Here is a 17893-nt window from a genome sequence, read left to right as displayed (position 1 = left end):
TCTCCATTTTTTGAACTGTGAAGCCGTTTATTCTGCTCCCAAGGCTCGGCCTTGTTGGCTCCATTATGAGCTCTTTCTGTGCTTTTTGCATTGTCACTCTGTTTGACTTTTAAATGTTTTTATCTGGTGTTGTTCATGTGAACCTAATAATATTTATAGTATTCTGGTGATCCCTGCGTTTTTTGGTCAGTAGCTCTCTCTACTATTTTCACAAACAACAATACTAATGTTTTACCTCAGGAAGAGTTCAGACATCAATATTTTGTGGAATAACCATGATTGTTAATCCCAGCTTTCCTGCATCTTGGCTGCTTTCCACCAGTCTCTCACACTGCTTTCGGGTGACCTTATGCCGCTCCTGGTACAATAATGTAAGCAGTTCTTTGTTTGATGGCTTGTGACTATCCATCTTCCTCTTGACTACATTCCAGAGGTTTTCAATGGGGTTCAGGTCTGGAGATTGGGCTGGCCATGACAGGGATTTGATGTGGTGGTCCATCATCCACACAGTGATTGACCCAGATGTGTGGCATGGTGCATTGTCCTGCTGGAAAAACCAGTCCTCAGAGTTGGGGAAAATTGCCTGAGCAGAAGGAATCAACTCCTTTTCCAGGATAACCTTGTATGCGGCTTGATTCATACGTCCTTCGCAAAGAATAACCTGCTCAATTCCAGCCTTGCTGAAGCATACCCAGATCATCACTGACCCTCCACCAAATTTCACAGTGCGTGCAAGACACTGTGGCTTGTACGCCTCTCCAGGTCTCCGTCTAACCATTAGACGACCAGGTGTTGGGCAAAGCTGAAAATTAGACTAATCGGAGAAGAATACCTTACTCCAGTCCTCTATGGTCCAATCCTTATGGTCCTTGGCAAACTTCAGCCTGGTTCTCCTTTGCTTCTCTTTGATGAAAGGCTTTTTCTAGCTTTACATGACTTGATCTCTGCCTCTAAAAGCCTGTTACGAACTGTTCTTGCCGTGCACTTCACCACAGCTGCCATTTGCCATTCCTTTTGTAGGTCACTTGATGTCATCCTGCAGTTGCTGAGTGACATTCGAATAAGATGACAGTCAACCCGGTGAGTGGAGAGTTGTTTTCGCCCTCTGCCGGTCTGTAGCTTTGTTGTCCCCAATGTCTGCTGCTTGACCTTGTTGTAATGGACTGCCATCTCAGAAATTTTAAGGATGGAAGCAACATGACTCTCACTGTATCCCTCTGCTAGTAAAGCCAGAATTGAGTCCTTCTTTTCTTCACTCAAGACTTTCCTTTTCAACTCCTTTGGCATGGTTAAAAGTTATTTTTTTCATTCCTATTACTTTTGGGATTTTACTAGCACTTGTTTTGCCATCCAGCTTGTCCTATTGCAAGAGGATTGTGAACACCACAGCAGGGTTTTTTATACTTTCCTTTGTTAAATAAGATTTGGTTCAGGTGATCACCTAATCAGAAGCACATTAAGTAGAATGAGGTGTACTCTGGTTGGAATTCAACTGACACTGGAATGGAATGGCTGTCAGACATGGAGAGAAGCTGATTTTTCTAAAACCGTGCCGTGGTCTCATAATGTTTGCCAGAGCTGTGTATGTCCGATAGGTGATAGTCGTTAGACACTTCATATAATGTATTTCAAAAGGATAAAAGGATGACCATTTGTGGCATCATGGCCACTAGACTAGAAGCGACTGCAACAAAAGTATGATAAAAAAAAATCAATATTTATTAATAGCCAAATTAAAATAGTCATAAAATTGACAGGGCTAAAACCTCCAAGAAGAGGGAGAAAAAAAGACAGCAAAATATCACAGCACAATAATAGAAACAATAGGGCTGCGTTCACACGTCGCGGTTTTTTTTGTGGCGGTTTTAAACGCGCGATTTTGCCGCGTGATTCCGCAATGCTGTGCTAATGCTGCGGATTTTCCAGCATCGCGGTAAAATCCGCAGCATGCTCATTAATTTTGCGGCATCGCGGGGATTCCGCCAACATAGGAATGCATTATTCTGCTTACTTTCCGCATGTGGCTGTGCCTACCATGCGGAAAGTAAGCAGAAGATTTGCGGATGGTACCCACGGTCCGGAGGAGAGGAGACTGTCCTCCGGGCACCATATCCCTGTAAAAAAAAATAGAATTGAAATAAAAAATATTGTTATTCTCACCTTCCGGCGTCCCGCGCAGCCTTCCCGCCTCTCTCCACGCTCCCGGCATCTTCCGGTCCCAGCAATCCTTTGCGAGAATGACCGCGATGACGTCGGAGCGCGACACACAGCCTTATGGTTACTTTTGCCCCCAAAAATATGGACTAAAAAGAGATAAAAATGTTGCACGACTCCGAAATCTCCAGCTCTTGCCGCGGTCAATAAGCCCCGGATACAGCTGTATGGAGCGGGACATTGGACAGCGAGTAGTGGCCCCTGGGACGTGAGGACCCCTGGAGCCGGGGCCCTGAGCATCCATGACAGTGTGAAAACTGGAGGCATGGTGACATTTTATTGGAGCCTTACATGGGAGCAGCCAATCAGATTGCAGCTTTCATGTGTAACGCGCAGGTTTTTGGATGAGAGCTGCGCTGTGATTGGTTTCTGGTTTGTCACTAGAGGACGTGGCGCCGCCCCGGCTCCTGTCAGTCGTCCGCAGACACCTGGAGCTGTGGCCGCCGCCGCCGCCGCTCTCGCCTCTCTCCTCCGTTCTCGCCTCTCTCCTCCGTTCTCGGCTTCTTCCAGGACTCGCATGGATTTTGACGGGAAAGTGTGGCCCTTGGCCGGCGGCTTCGGGCGCTACACCCGGCTGGTGGCCGCCGCCTCCTGGCTGCCCAATGTGTTCGTGTCTCTGGGCTTCTCCTCAGACGTCCTGTTCACCGGCGCCCCGGAATCCCAGTGCCAGAGCGGGGGCCCCTGCGGAGGCGACAACAGCAGCAGCCCGGGGGCCACACTCCGCAATGGCAGCAGCTGCCCCGCAGGCTGGGGGCCCCAGAGCCCGAGCTGGCTGCAGGAGACCATCGTCACCCAGGTGAGGGCCACACGTGGCACCGTTAACCCTTCCAGCACTAATGAGGCGCAGGGTTTCTCTTAATTTTCATGTACTGTCTCTTTAAAAAAAAGCTATACTTCGTTGCATTTTTGCTTCCATCCTGGAATGTAATTCTCCCATTGATCAGTGACTAAAGCCCAGCGCCCCCAAACCCTGCAGGGTCCGCCCGCAGACGCCATCCGTACCCCGTAGGGAGAAACCGTCATGGACGTCACGGAGCGGAATCCGACAACTTCCATAGACGTCATTTACGTTTTTTCTTTTTTTTTTAGTCTTTATTTTATAATCAGTCAATTGCAGGATTCAGTGTCTGGAAACCATCAGCAAGTTGCTGTTAATGGATCTTTGCTCGGTTCCTTGGCGGCTATTATGGGGTCCACCTGTGAATAACACGTTTTCCACCCAAACTGTGGATGCTCTAATATCCCCATGTCAACCATGTTGTTAGTGCCGCCCCCCTCTCTGGCCCAGACAGGGGTCCTGTACCCCCCATTATTACACTTATGGACCCTAAAAAGGCAGGGGTCCACCTAATGTGTGTGTGTGGGGGGGTCCTGACTCTCCTCAATGGCAGATGTTGGGAGAGAAGGATCAGGCATGTGAATTTTATATGTCCGATCCTTGTGGTCTGGGAGGGGGGGGGATAAGTAGCCGCTAACTGAACTTACTCCCCTCCCCCCAATGAAAACATGGAGGAGCGTAGTGTACCTGTGTATGGGAAATGAGGAGGTGGGGGATTGCTGTCTGCTATCTAAAGCACAAGGCAAAATGCATGAATTAAAGACAATCTGGAAACCATCAGCAAGCAGCCTGGGTAAATGTATCATGGCTAAGAACAAGGACTGTAGTCTAAGATCTTGTTCTTACTTATGATGCAGTATCTAAACTGCTTGCTGATGGTTTCCAGAATGTTTCTAACTGTAAGAAAAAGAAATAGTGACAAATCAGAAAAGGGGAATTGAGCTCTAATACAGAGATAATGGTGTCCTAGTCTCTGTATAGGTGTAATAATGGGGGGCTCTGTTCTCCACACTGTATAGAAGGCATAAAAATGGAGGGCTGTATATAAGGTGTAATAATGGGGGGCTGTATATAAGGTGCAATATTGGGGGGGCTCTGTGCTCCACGCTGTATATAAAGTGTAATAATGGGGGGTTCTGTGCTGTATAGAAGGTGTAATAATGGGGGCTATGTGCTCCATGCTGTATATAATAATATTAGGGGGCTGTGTGCTCCACGCTGTATAGGTGTAATAATGGGGGGGGGGCTCTGTGCTCCACGCTGTATAGGTGCAATAATGGGGGGGGCTCTGTGCTCCACGCTGTATAGGTACAATAATGGGGGGGGGGGCTCTGTGCTCCATGCTGTATATAAAGTGTAATAATGGGGGGTTCTGTGCTGTATAGAAGGTGTAATAATGGGGCCTCTGTGCTCCACGCTGTATAGGTGTAATAATGGGGGGGGCTCTGTTCTCCACACTGTATATAAGGTGTAATAATGGTGGGCTCTGTGCTCCACGCTGTGTATAAGGTGTAATAGTGGGGGGGGGGGGCTCTGTGCTCCACACTGTATATAAGGTGTAATAATGGTGGGCTCTGTGCTCTACGCTGTATATGAGGTGTTATAATGGGGGGCTCTGTGCTCCAGGCTGTATATGAGGTGTCATAATGGTGGGCTCAGTGCTCTATGCTGTATATGAGGGGTCATATTGGGGGGCTCTGTGCTCCAGGCTGTATATGAGGTGTAATAATGGGGGGCTGTATGGTGTCATAATGGGGGCGGGGCTCTGTGCTCCAGGCTGTATATGAGGTGTCATAATAGGGGGCTCTGTGCTCTATGCTGTATATGAGGTGTCATATTGGGGGGCTCTGTGCTCCACGCTGTATATGAGGTGTAATAATGGGGGGCTCTGTGCTCCACGCTGTGTATAAGGTGTAATAATGGGGGGCTCTGAGCTCTATGCTTTATATAAGTGTAATAATGGGGGGCTCTGTGCTCCACGCTGTATATAAGGTGTAATAATGGGGGGCTCTGAGCTCTATGCTTTATATAAGTGTAATAATAGGGGGCTCTGTGCTCCACGCTGTGTATAAGGTGTAATAATTTGGGGCTCTGTGCTCCACGCTGTATGAGGTGTAATAATTTGGGGATCTGTGCTCCACGCTGTGTATAAAGTGTAATAATGGGGGGCTCTGAGCTCTACGCTTTATATAAGTGTAATAATGGGGGGCTCTGTGCTCCACGTTGTATATAAGGTGTAATAAGGGGGCTCCACGCTGTTAGAAGTCTCTTTCTTTCCTCCCGTTTTCTTCCCGTCGTGTTCATCTTCTTGTTTTAACGTCTCTGCTTTCTTGATCGCACAGATCCCCGGGGCGATGAGGTGTGGCCATACCCGCCACGTGTTTTGTGGCACCGTGACATGTTCTGCTGCCTGCGGGAACATCGGGGCCGTCTGCAAATACAGAATTAGGCTTGCAATGCTGGCCGGGCACCCATGGGTGCCAGCCACCCATGGCCATTTCTAATTGCACCTCTTCCCCCTATGAACTTGCTGCGTCTCCCGGGTTGTGATCAGTCCTCTGGGCAATCGCATTAGGATATATGGAAAACTTTGTCCTTATGGGACCACAACCCCTTTAAGATTCTGGAGCTCTTCATGGAGGATTTCATAGTGCTGTGCGCCCCTCTGTATCGCACATGAACGGCTCAGATACACACAATTCTTGGAAATTACTTTAAAAAGACATTTCTGCACTAGATATGCAACAGGAATGCGGCTAATTGCCCGGAACGGCAGAGATGGACGTCAGATCCCAGCGGGGCGTCATTCTTGTCAGAAAATCAACGGAAGGACACGGCCGGGAGCCATGATGGTTGACGGGAAGCTAGTGAATAAGACCGTTCTGATACTTTAACTTCTCAGATTAGGGTTTAATATTGGGCATGTGACCACTGGCGGGCGATAACGACCCAAAATAATTTGTTGTAAGCAGTCAGGGGTCTCAGACTGACCAACCACAGTGATATATTGCTATACCCTCATGTATGAGGTGGGCATTACCCTCGGGGTGTGAAGTGTCCCTTTATGGTAGGACCTGACAGTTCACAGCATCTTGTCCTTCTCTTATCAGTGGGACCTCGTCTGTGAGAACGGATGGAAGGTGCCGCTGGAGCAGATCTGTTACCTGATTGGCTGGTTGTGGGGCTACATCATATTCGGATGTGTATGTGACAGGTAAGAGATGACACGACCTCCGCTACCCGGACTTTATTTAGCGAAGCATAAAAGTGCATAAATGTTTTTTTTACTTTCATCCTTCACTGCATCTGTCTGTGTGTTTCAGGTTTGGACGACGGAACGCTTTTATCAGTGCCCTGGTGGTGGCGCTGCCGCTCGGGGTGGCCTTGTGCTTCTGTCCTGGGTACCTCAGCTTCCTGGCCATGAGAATAGTGTTTGGTTCGGCTCTGGCTGGAATCTTCCTGTCTTTCTATATAGCAAGTGAGTGCAGTATGTGGGCCGCTCGGGCACCGGCTCAGCGTCTCTGCTCCTCCTCGCCTTGTCTCCTGTTATTTGCTTTGGGAGGTTTAAGTGTTTGCTGGAACTTTGTGACCGAAGTGTGAAGTGGAAGGAGGGTGCGGGGGACGGCGTGTACACGTTACACTGCAACAAATCACAGCAGTGGACAACATCGGATACATACGCACGCTGCAGCTTTTCTGTGCAGAGAAAAAAAATTGTAATATATTTCCAGCTAATGAGGTCTAAAAAAAAAAAAAAAAATCTCATCTACACGTCCTCTATAATTAACCTTCTAGGCGGATTTTCTCTGCAGCGTGTCCATTCTTTATGCAGAATTAGGTGTGGACGTCACACTCAACACCGACTCTGCAGATGGGCAGCTTCTTCTATGACACATATCCAGGACGGTGACACATAAGATCCTGTTTTCTGCGGAATTCAGATTTAATGTGTAACTGTTCAGGTTTTCCGGAGTGAAGCTATATTTTAACCAGTCCGAGAATTTTACCGACACCCTATAAAATCCGCCATTGGGAGCCTGTTAATAGCAGTTGCCGGAGTCGCTGAGCCTGCGGCTCGTGTCTCCGCACGGATGTTTGCCGATAAATACTGTGTACATAAGAGAAGAACTCGTCGAGCCGGGTAACAGCAGCCAAATCTGAAGGCAGGCGCATCGCACAAAATCGGTCATTGTGTTCTCTTGTAGGGTTAGTTGTCGCTTTATAACCACGGGGTTTGTAAGAATCAATAATCCCCCTATTAGTCACCTGTAGGAAGATGCTTAACCTTCTTTCTGCTTTCTCATTATTCTGCTTTCCTGGATGTGGCAGACTCTCAGGTGAGCATTCTCTCTTCTACCTGCTGTGACGATTATACTCCCTAAAATTAAAGACTTTTTCCGGACTCCTCAGGGATAGAGCTTTGTCCGCCCGGTCTCCGGCTCATGATTACAATGATTGGAGGATTTTTCTGGTTGGGAGGTAAACTGCTGCTGCCAGGGATGGCCGTGCTGTGCTCCGACTGGAAGATCTTACAAGGGGCAATAACGGGAGCATTACTGTTACTATCAGGATATTGGTGGTAAGTGATTCCTGTAGTGGGCTGGGGTCACGTCACATTCGGGTCTGCTCAGTCAGGACTCCCGTTAGAAGACTTGAAAATGGTATTGGAACCGCCCCCGAGGAACCATCAACGAAAATGAGACCATTTCTTTGTTTTCCGTCTGTCCTCCCAAACACTGGACTGGAGGGCTGAAAACACTGACTCCACTTGCCTATTAGTAGTGAATGGTTCAAATTGGGGGTTCTGTCCAAATCCAATTTTTCAGGGCTTCGGGATTGCGATCATTTCATCATTTCCCACGTTGCTCACATCTCCCCTTGTATTTAGCTGCCGGTTACTTTTCCCTGAATCGCCCCGCTGGCTTCTGGCAACACAACAGTTAAATCGATGCAAAGCCGAACTCTGCGTCTTCTCCAGGGCGAATGGGATTGACACAGGAGAGGATTTTGCCGGCCGGGAGACTCTGTTCTCAGGTGAGCGGCTCAAGCACAATTTAGCATTTAATAAGATCCAGAAATGTAATGAATAAATATCTGAGATGAGAATTCGCCTCTAGACCGGCTACAAAGTACTGGAATGAATACCAATTATTAATGCTTCTCCGCTAAGTGCATCCTTGACCTTCTCTCACTTACAGAAATAGACTCGCTTTGGGAGGGTTTTCCTCGTCCTCGGTATTACAGCTTCTGCAGTCTGTTCGGGACCCGTCTTATTTGGCGGAACGCGTTGATCCTTGGGTTTACTACGTAAGTCTCTTCCCCAGTCCTAGTGAGCCTCAGTTTTCAACCACTTATGCATAAATCTGTTTTCTCACATCTGACATTCATAATCTGAGTACGGACCACATAACATGGACCAGTTTTCTGATCCCAAATCAACATCCTCACAGGCGTATGAGATTGGGGTCTGGACAACTCCGTCCGTACTTGGACCATGAAAGTTGGATGCAACCGGCCCAAATAGACGAACCTTTATCTCTGCCTGGACGCTTATTGAACAAGTACAGGTCGAGGCTTTCATGCCAATATTCATGCAGTCCCACATGATCTTCCCCTCACACAGGTTTATCGGCTGTGGCATCACACCATGCTTTGCTCAGAAACTCATGGCTCTCGGTGGCTCTTTTCCTTATTTTCTCCAAGCCGGTAGTGAACTCCTTGCCTGTATTTTCCTCTGCATCACTGTGAACCACTGGGGCCGTCGTGCGGTCCTCCTCCTGTGCACCATCCTGACTGGGTTCTGCTCTCTGCTGCTCCTGGCCCTGACACAGTGTAAGACCCTCATACACACCGCTGGTCCTACAGTCTATCCTGCTCCCTATACTTTCAGTAATAACAGCCCCCTCTCACTTTGTCTCCCATCTAGACCTCTTTACTGCAATATCCATAGCCATATCCGTGCTGGGGTCCCTCTCTGCTCATGCGGTAGTGATGCTGAGTGTCTTCTACGCCAGTGAGGTGTTGCCAACAGTAATCAGGTAAGTACAACAATTGCTTACTTTGGGCCAGAAATTTGCTCCCAAATTTTGGCACAAGTTGGACTATTTTGCTTTTTCCACTAAGTCAAACACCATTCAGAAAAATCATGACCTCTAAGCAGAAAAGGCGCAGAAAGTGTCTAAAGCATATAGTAAATATGATGCAAATCACAAAAGACAGTCTCTGGTACACGCATCTATTTCCCCATTGTGTTTGCAGGTGCCTTACGCTATGTTGTGTAGTACGTATGCTGGGACAGATCCTAGCGCGCGCACACTTGGTATATAGCTAAAGGCTCCATTAACCTGTTGGCCTCCTCCACGCTGGCAGATGTCAGCGCACTGCAAAATAAATAAATAAAAAGGAATGAAATCGTGTAGTAGATACCACGACTGCACACCTTGGTATTACAAGAGTCTTTAATATGGGACCCTATGGGTGACTATTGCCGTTGCATGGTATTAGTCTGACACCTCTGTTGAACGCATCTGTCAGGAGGTTTTCCTGGCTTATATGTCAGAGGCCATTAAAGGGAATCTCTCACCGGAAGTTGGAGGCCTATGTAAATGGCCTGGGTCCGGTCCGATAGGCGGTGTTTCTTCTTTCTTCTTCACCCCATCCGTGGCCTCCGTCCGTGATCTTCTCCGGTATTCTTCTCCATCGTTCGTGAGTGCGCAAAGCAATATTGCTTCGTGCACTATGCTTTGCCCAACCGTATGCAAAGCCGAAAATCCTTACTGCGCATGGCGCCGGTCACTATGTCCCGGAACACAGCAAAATACTTCCGGAACATAGTATACCGGCGAATGCGCGGTAATGATTTTCGGCTTTGCCCGCAGTTGGGCAAAGCAAGATTGCTTTGCGTACGCGCGAACGATGGAGAAGAATACCGGAGAAGATCGCGGACAGGGGCCACGGATGGGGTTGAGAAGAAAGAAGAAACACCGCCCATCGGACCGGACCCAGGCCATTGACGTAGGCCTCCAACTTCCGGTGACAGATTCCCTTTAATGTGATGTGAACAGAGCCTTACATGCTATACCTTCTCTATACTAACCCCTATGGCCAGGAGCCTTTAAGGTTTGTGGATTTCATACCTTGTCCTCTATTGCCGGCTTACAGACTATAATATTAAACGTGTTTTCCATCTTCCATCTAGGGGTTCTGGCCTGGGCGTTATTCTGGGGCTCAGTATGTTGGGCCGTGCTTCTCTTCCAATCATCATCCTCCAGCAGCGATCTGGATACTTCCTGCACCATGTTGTCTTCTCCTCCTTCTGCATCTTATCGGTCCTGAGTCTTCTCCTACTGCCAGAAACAAAAAGGAAAGGTCTCCCGGACACGCTGAGACATGGAGATGGCCTGCGCCGTCCTCCGCTCCTCTTACAAGCCACTCAGGATGCGGTGCCGCTGCTTTCCCATGGCAAGGCCCGCGCCGACTACAATCCGGATAACTATGCCCGGCTAGCAAGTGCCACAAAGAAAATGATTAGAACGAAGTCTATAAATGGGCAAGAAAATAAAGCTCTGACCAATGATTAAACACCAGGAATCGTTCCTTCTCACAGACGATGGGGCACAACTGACGATTGCCACAAAGTGACTTTTTTATTACACGTATAAAATGTGGAATTATCAGGAAGTTTCCCAAAATGTAAAACCACCAACCCGTTTCCATCAAGGTGTAATGACATCCTTCCAAGCAGCACCCCCACTCTTTCTACCAGTCACCATCCATTATGTATTAGTCCTCAGCATTAATACAAGGGGGGTCTCTCGTTTATTGGACCCCTGATCCAAACTTTCTGCTGCAGAGAGAAGCCTCGAAACTTTGTGATTGGCCACGTCTTCTCTCCACACCACCCTACCCCTCCTGGTCCCACTAGCCTGTCGCTCCATAAATAAGTAAACCGTTCTGTCTTACATTTACACGTGGACCATGGAGACCTACAGTGTCTCAAAAATGGCACATTTCCGAACCATCAATATATACACTGGGATTGCTGTGAAAAATGTTGACTGAAGCTTGTACTTTCTGATCCCCAGACTGGTGTAATGTCCCCAGCATAAGACAGAGGATTTATAGTCTCTTCATGGAGATCTGTCATCATAGTCACTGCTTGCCATACATGTCTGCCAGCCTGCGGAAGCGTGGACCCCACTCCTGCAAGTGGTCATAATCTTGGTCACTGTCCTCTTCGCTCGATAAGATGGAGCTCAGGGTCCCGGCCACTGACCCCTCTCCTTCATAATCGTAAATGAGCGCGGTGTCATATGGGGGAACACTGAGGTCCGAATCTGCCGTCTGCAATCCCTACAGAAGAGATGAAGAACAGTGGTTACAGCGCAATCACAAGGCACCAGAAGGATGGAAACGATAAAACCCAACAACTCACATCTTGTATAAAGTCTGCAATGTCAGAAGGTCGGTCCAAGGGTCTCCGGGGATAGCGGGGAAGTGTCTGACTGTACGGAGCATCTCTCCTGATCGGAGGCTTGAAGCGGGGTGACGGTGGCACTGCCATGGCGGGGTTCCTGAGACGGTTCATGTCATAGGCTTCCTGTGTGATAACAGTATTGTTACTGGTGTTTTCTGCAGTAAAACTGCAAACCAAAAGTCTTCCCCAAATAATGTATAATCCAAGCACAAAGGCCTGTGGAGGATAGAAAAATCGCACCTTCTGTTTCTGCAGAACGGAGACAGCAATTATAAAAGAAACCTGCTTGCAGTTACATGGTTGGGGCAGCGTGTAACATCGGGTGACTAGTCCTAGAGGCCTGACCCCAGTAGCTTTTCCCTGCCCCCCTACAATGACAGGTCTCACCTTATGCACACACATAGGGAGACAGTCACTAAAGGGAAGTGGGAGGAGATGACGCTGCCCAGGATCCTCAGACTACTCACCCAAGTGCCTGACGTGGTACAGACTGGATAGGGCAGCATGTATCACCTGTCGGGTTCAATTTGACAAAATAAATAGGGTGCTCTGATTCTAAAGAATTTGAAGGGAGACTCTTCCCCAGATCTGCCCGTACCTGGCATAAGAATACCCAAATTTTTGCAGATTTTACAAGTGTTTTACGCCAGATTTGATGAATTTGTGGCCTTAGGGTCATAATCTCTTCAGAAACTGAAGGTATGATTCTTGCGTTTATGCGGTCAAACTCCATTTAACATGTTATTAATGCACTCCGGTACCTGGTCTTCTTCTCCACCTCCCTGCTCATTATAATTGAAGATATTGTCCCGTATGTCGTCCTCCGATTCGCACAGTAACCCCTTCTGTGCCGTGCTACTAGCCGTGCAGCGAAACAGGAGAAGCAGTAAAGCGAGGACTGCAACAAATAACAGGTGCATTAATTAAATGTATACTTTAGAAACAGGTCTGATCTGGTCCTGGATCTCATGTACAGGTAGTATTTGGGTTTTTTGCTGTTTAGCTTACTGCACTTCCTTATCTATGTCTGACAGATGGAGCAGCTGTGGAGTTGTCTGCCATAACCATATTATATCACTGTGACCTGCAGATCCTGCTATTGTCTGCCATGTTTGATCCGGTGGAGACCAACGTCCCTGAATGTATTCTACATCCCATGTACCACTCCGCCCGCTGCAAAGCAGATGGATATATAGTTTTGTGGGTAAAGGGGTTGTCCAATAATTGAAACTCAAGTATTTATTTTTCCTGGAGTGGAAAACTCAAAAGCCATCCTCTAGTGGGAATGTTTTCTTTTTTCGGTCAATTGGAGACATTTTGGAAAACTAGTCCAATGGAAAATCGTCCATATTCCCTATAGCCAGTTAGGTCTGGGCCGTGTGTTTTCCTGCACTAGAAAAAACCTGAATGGAAAAATCAGATGTTATGGGGTATGTAAAAATATACTTAGCACTCAGGAGTGAAGCAGCATTTTTCTTTTATTGTGCATCCAGACAAAATAGACTCCTATCATATGAACGTTCTCGGTCCGGCAAGGGACCTTCATCAGAAAATTCCTTTAAATTCTTTAGCGAGAACTAGAATTTACAACCAAGTAAACAAAAGACAAAACATAAAATAATTTGTCGCAAGTTGCAACAGAAATGCATTCCTAGCGCAGTTACAAAAAAACACTTCTAACAGACCGTCAAGAACAACGAGTAAAAAAGAATGGCGACTGCAGAGAATTCAATCCTTCAGTGCTCGAATAGCGTACGAGAATTTCAGGGAAGATTTCATCCGGACTGTGTGGAAGGTGAAACATGAAACCATAGAGAAATGGAATTAATGAAGATGATATGGATCTTGACCCAAGGACATTGTGAACACGAAAAGGAGATCAGTGTGCGCCCAAAGTGATCGTGGGCTCAATAGTCACTGTAGTATATATGAAAATAGAGACGGATACATGAGAGCGATATCAGAGGAAGATCTCCTAAGGCAAGACTCAAGTCTACAGTGCTGGAAAGCAAAGTATTTTTGTAATGTTCAAGAGCCCATAAATAGTGTTGCTAAATAGGCATGAGCTTAAAAAGATGCCTCATTAATATGAGGTTTCTGGAGGAAGCGTCTATTTCACTGGGGCTGGAACTGGTAATTGTTTACTGGCGCCAGTCCCGTCAGCAAGGTTTTGCATATTAAAGCGCTGCATCTCTATTTTTGTCCCGTGTGCCCCACCACATCCAGGTAAATGGCATCTGTACCGACAGTTTTTTATGGGCAGTTCTACTGGCCACCTACAACACATATGCATTTGAATCACCGATTATAATCCTTTACCCCCTCTCTTTTTTTATGCCCTGAAATAGACGCTTCGTCCAGAAACCTCATATTAATGAGGCATCTTTTTAAGCTCATGCCTATTTAGCAACACTATTTATGGGCTCTTGAACATTACAAAAATACTTTGCTTTCCGGTGTACTTATTTTCTGCATAATATATTTTTTCCAGCACTGTAGACTTGAGTCTTGCCTTAGGATATCTTCCTCTGATATCGCTCTCATGTATCCGTCTCTATTTTCATATATACTACAGTGACTACTGATCCCACGATCACTTTGGCGCACACTGATCTCCTTTTCGTGTTCACAATGTCCTTGGGTCAAGATCCATCTCATCTTCATTATTTCCATTTCTCTATGGTCTCGTGTTTTTCCTTAATCATGTTTTACCTTCCACACAGTCCGGATGAAATCTTCCCTGAAATTCTCGTACGCTATTCGAGCACTGAAGGACTGAATTCTCTGCAGTCGCCATTCTTTATTACTCGTTCTTGACGGTCTGTTAGAAGTGTTTTTTTGTAACTGCGCTAGGAATGTATTTCTGTTGCAACTTGCGACAAATTATTTTATGTTTTGTCTTTTGTTTACTTTTTTGTAAATTCTAGTTCCCGCTAAAGAATTTAAAGGAATTTTCTGATGAAGGTCCCTTGCCGGACCAAAAACGTTCATATGATAGGAGTCAATTTTGTCTGGATGCACAATAAAAGAAAAACGCTTCTTCACTCCTGAGTGCTAAGTATATTTTTACATATTCAACGGGTTGGATACCTCACTTGAGCACCAAATCACCTTTTTTTTTTTTTTCATGAGTGCCGTGTTCTCTACTACTGTTATGGGGTATATTTGTCACAGATTTCCACTGGTGGGCTCAGAATCACTCATCAATGTAATGGAGGTAAATGAGGATTTTACATGTGGAGGGATTGGAGATCTCCAGAGCTGTGTAACTTAAGCCTTAGGCCACATTCACATTGTAGTATTTTGGTCAGTATTTTCCACCCCTATTTGTAAGCCAAAACATGGAAGACGAACAAATCTTCCCGTTCCATTACAGATTTCTCTCTAGATATGTTCCACTCCGATACTGATAGAAAATACTGACAGTAGGACCTCAGTCAGATGAGTATTTCTAATCAATAGGATCATCTGAATGAGGCCTAAATGCTTGGGTTTTTTTTGTACCTGTATGTAGAGGGTAAAACCAAAGAAATGAGCTGGAGCACATGTTGATATACGTGCAGTGTGCAGGAGCACATTCACACTGTGGCAATTAACAAACATAACCTAGAATAAAAACAAAATCAGCCAATGCCCTGCAGGAAGTAAATAGTACATGTAAATATCATATGGTGCTTAGGTAACACTGTTGATTAACAAAAAAAAAAATGTAAAAGCCAGCCCACCATGACAAGGTGTACACATGGGGATGGTCTTCTCTAATGTAAAACCCACTCCCTGTGCCGCCGGCCTCGATAGATGACGTGCATTTAGTTTATGTAGCTTTCCCCAGGCTGGTGTCTGAACAGTAAGGTCTGGCTCCTACTCTGCCCCATCTATTGAGGTATGCTGGCACATACAGAAGCTTTTCATTCAAGAGAGGACCATCCCAACTGGGTCACCTTGTCGCGGTGGGATGGCTTTTATGTTTTCTTGATCAAAACCATGCACTGCTATTTACATTTACTATTTACTTACTGTAGAGCATTTGCACATTTTGTTTTTATCATACGTTGTATTTAATGAGTTTTAACTTTCTGTTTATAGTGTCGTATCTGAGGTTTCCATTTTTGGTAAAGGAAAATCAAACCTCTGTGGCTGTATGAACGATGCAATAATTGTGAGCAGGTGAATAGGAAAGGTTTTCTACTACATAGTGTTTTAATATATTTGTTTTGTTTTTTCCCATTGGGTAAAAAAAAACAAATTGCACTTTAGAGTCGTTTTACTTAGAAACATTTCGACAATCACCCCCACGATGGCAGTAAATGAGTCATCACTAGTGATGAGCGAACATGCTTGTATAAGGTGTTATCTGATCATGCTCGGCTGCTGAATGTCTTCGACGTGCTTGAATAATATGTTCCAGTCCCTGCGGCTGCATGTCTCTCGGCTATTGAACATCCGCGAGACATGCAGGTGCGGGGACTCGAAGATATTATTCGAGCACGCCGAAGATACTCGGTTAGCACCTGAGCATGCTCAGATGACACTTAATCGGAGTACATTTACGCATCACTTGTCAGCCCCTTTTGATTCCATTCAGAAAGGCAGCTTATCTGCGGTCAGAACAAAGATGTATAAAATTAGGGTGGAGGATTGAGGACTATATCCTTGAGATGGCTGCCTGCTTGCCATCCGATGGTCCGTCCGACTCCCATACACTGGAGCGCTCTGCCAGATATCTGTGGCAGTGGCTCTTATCATGAAGAATTAAAGGATCAGATTCACTGAATGTGGATTTTGGAATTATTTCTCACTCTCTTTTTTGCTGTTACTGTACTGTGCAGTATATGATGGAGGATACCTTGTCTTCATGGTACTGTAGATTATAACATAGATGGGTATTGACCCAACGTGATTTATTTTGGTCAGATTAATTTAGACTGACAAAAAGATTTTGTATATGAAGGAGACCTGTTTATGTCTAACAGCGCTCAGCAGCCTGAATGTGCCACTTTACATGATTAAATACGCTGCCGTGCTATTTGTCTGTGTTTCTGTCTTACCAATATGATTTCTAAAAATTAATTTGAGGGAATATAATTGGCTTTCTGGTGAAAATGCAGCTGCCTGACACTGAGCTTCACCAGTCCTTACACTTCTAGAGTAAAGGAATGAATATGACCAACATCCAGACCGGGCATCATTTGAGCGGGGGCAGAAAGTAATATTTAGTGCTGGCTTAACGGGAAGGCTCACATACATGTGCGGAGCATGTTTCTTCAGACTTACCCAATAACAGGGCCACGCTGCTCAGTATAATGATGAGGGCACTTAGGCTGATGCCGGCTCCGGAGCTGAAGAGAGCGGCTGCGCTGCCACGACAGATGCCCACAGCATCACAGCGGCAGACAGACACGTTCAGCATGTGCAGCTGTGCCAAGGGTGGGTCACCGGAGTCTGACACCAGCAAGGGCAGGGTGTACGCTCCTTCTTCCACCTCGCTGAGCAGTTCCAGCATGGCGTGGGTACCTAAGGAGAGGGGGAGACATGCTTTACTGAGCAAATCTTAAGTATTTTGCAGGACTCTTTGTTCTGACCTTTGAAGTAACAAACTGACTGCCAACTCGGAGAAATCGCTATACAAACATTCACTCCAAGATAATCTCACATTTCCACCAACATGAAGTAATGGCGGCCTCTGCCTAAACATTAAAGTCAGGGTTGTGGCCTAGATTTGCCCGTGATGTTTCATATCACAGTCACAGATTTATATCCATCGTGATTGCCCTTTATAAATCCTAAACAGCTGGAAATACATCTTAGATAAATGAAAAGAAAAAGAGGAGACGATTTTTCCCCCACTTACCGTTAACGTCGCTGATGCTCCAATTACGGGTGAGGGCTATGGAGGATTGATCCAGCTGGAAGTGGAACGGGTGCGACTGGGGTGGCATGTCCTCATCCGTGGCGCTCAGCAGTATCCCCTGACCATGGTGTGGACTGCTGCACAGCTCCGCAGAATGCTGCCACAGCGCCGGAGCATGGTCATTAAGCTCGATCACCTCCACAGACAGTGTTCCTGTGGAGCTCAGTGGGGGCACAGCTGAAATGCAAGAATGGTGACATGAACATAAAATAAGCTATAAAATATTAGTAATCGCCTCTTCACTCCTGGCATCTGTGGCTCTCCTTTTTGATGATCCGGACTTGCACAATGTCGCTCCGCGACGATGTTAATCAGAAGATGAGCCACGGACGCCAGGAGGTAGAAGGCGATTCTTAGGTTTCACATCCATCAACTCTATAAAATACACTTCAACACCCTCGCTGGTGATGAACTGCAGATCCCAGCAGGACCCAATAGGCCTCTTTTTAGGAGT

At 46.3% G+C, this 17893-nt stretch overlaps 2 protein-coding genes across 4 annotated transcripts in view; one reads left to right on the top strand and one right to left on the bottom strand.

The window, feature by feature from the left end:
- Positions 1–2652: 2652 nt before the first annotated feature.
- On the top strand, positions 2653–10633 carry SLC22A31 (solute carrier family 22 member 31). The gene is made up of 9 exons (XM_073583572.1): positions 2653–3010; positions 6163–6266; positions 6376–6530; positions 7463–7631; positions 7941–8086; positions 8251–8359; positions 8676–8884; positions 8979–9090; positions 10251–10633. The coding sequence occupies exons 1-9, from the start codon at positions 2732–2734 to the stop codon at positions 10630–10632; spliced, it is 1665 nt and encodes a 554-aa protein (XP_073439673.1). The 5' UTR covers positions 2653–2731; the 3' UTR covers position 10633.
- A 476-nt stretch (positions 10634–11109) lies between these two features.
- The window catches only part of CDH15 (cadherin 15), a 58763-nt gene continuing 51979 nt past the window's right edge, over positions 11110–17893 (bottom strand). For all 3 annotated transcript variants that reach the window (XM_073583491.1, XM_073583513.1, XM_073583502.1), the window contains 5 exons: positions 17380–17616; positions 16803–17042; positions 12290–12426; positions 11487–11651; positions 11110–11404 (listed from right to left, as the gene is read on the bottom strand). In XM_073583491.1, coding sequence (XP_073439592.1) covers positions 11204–11404; positions 11487–11651; positions 12290–12426; positions 16803–17042; positions 17380–17616 — 980 coding nt within the window. In that variant the 3' untranslated portion in view covers positions 11110–11203. The remainder of the gene's footprint in view (positions 11405–11486; positions 11652–12289; positions 12427–16802; positions 17043–17379; positions 17617–17893) is intronic.

This window comes from Dendrobates tinctorius, unplaced genomic scaffold (assembly GCF_039654945.1).
Source record: "Dendrobates tinctorius isolate UK_male_01 unplaced genomic scaffold, ASM3965494v1 ptg000009l, whole genome shotgun sequence".
In the NCBI taxonomy this organism is placed as follows: Eukaryota; Metazoa; Chordata; class Amphibia; order Anura; family Dendrobatidae; genus Dendrobates; species Dendrobates tinctorius.
This window is presented reverse-complemented; position numbering and strand designations above follow the sequence as displayed.

Excerpts from the sequence above, each read along its gene's own strand:
- SLC22A31 (XM_073583572.1), top strand. The coding sequence starts at position 2,732 with ATGGATTTTGACGGGAAAGTGTGGCCCTTGGCCGGCGGCTTCGGGCGC. Across the intron at positions 6,531-7,462 it reads CCTGTCTTTCTATATAGCAA|GGATAGAGCTTTGTCCGCCC; the intron begins GTGAGTGCAGTA and ends CGGACTCCTCAG. Across the intron at positions 8,885-8,978 it reads GCTCCTGGCCCTGACACAGT|ACCTCTTTACTGCAATATCC; the intron begins GTAAGACCCTCA and ends TCTCCCATCTAG.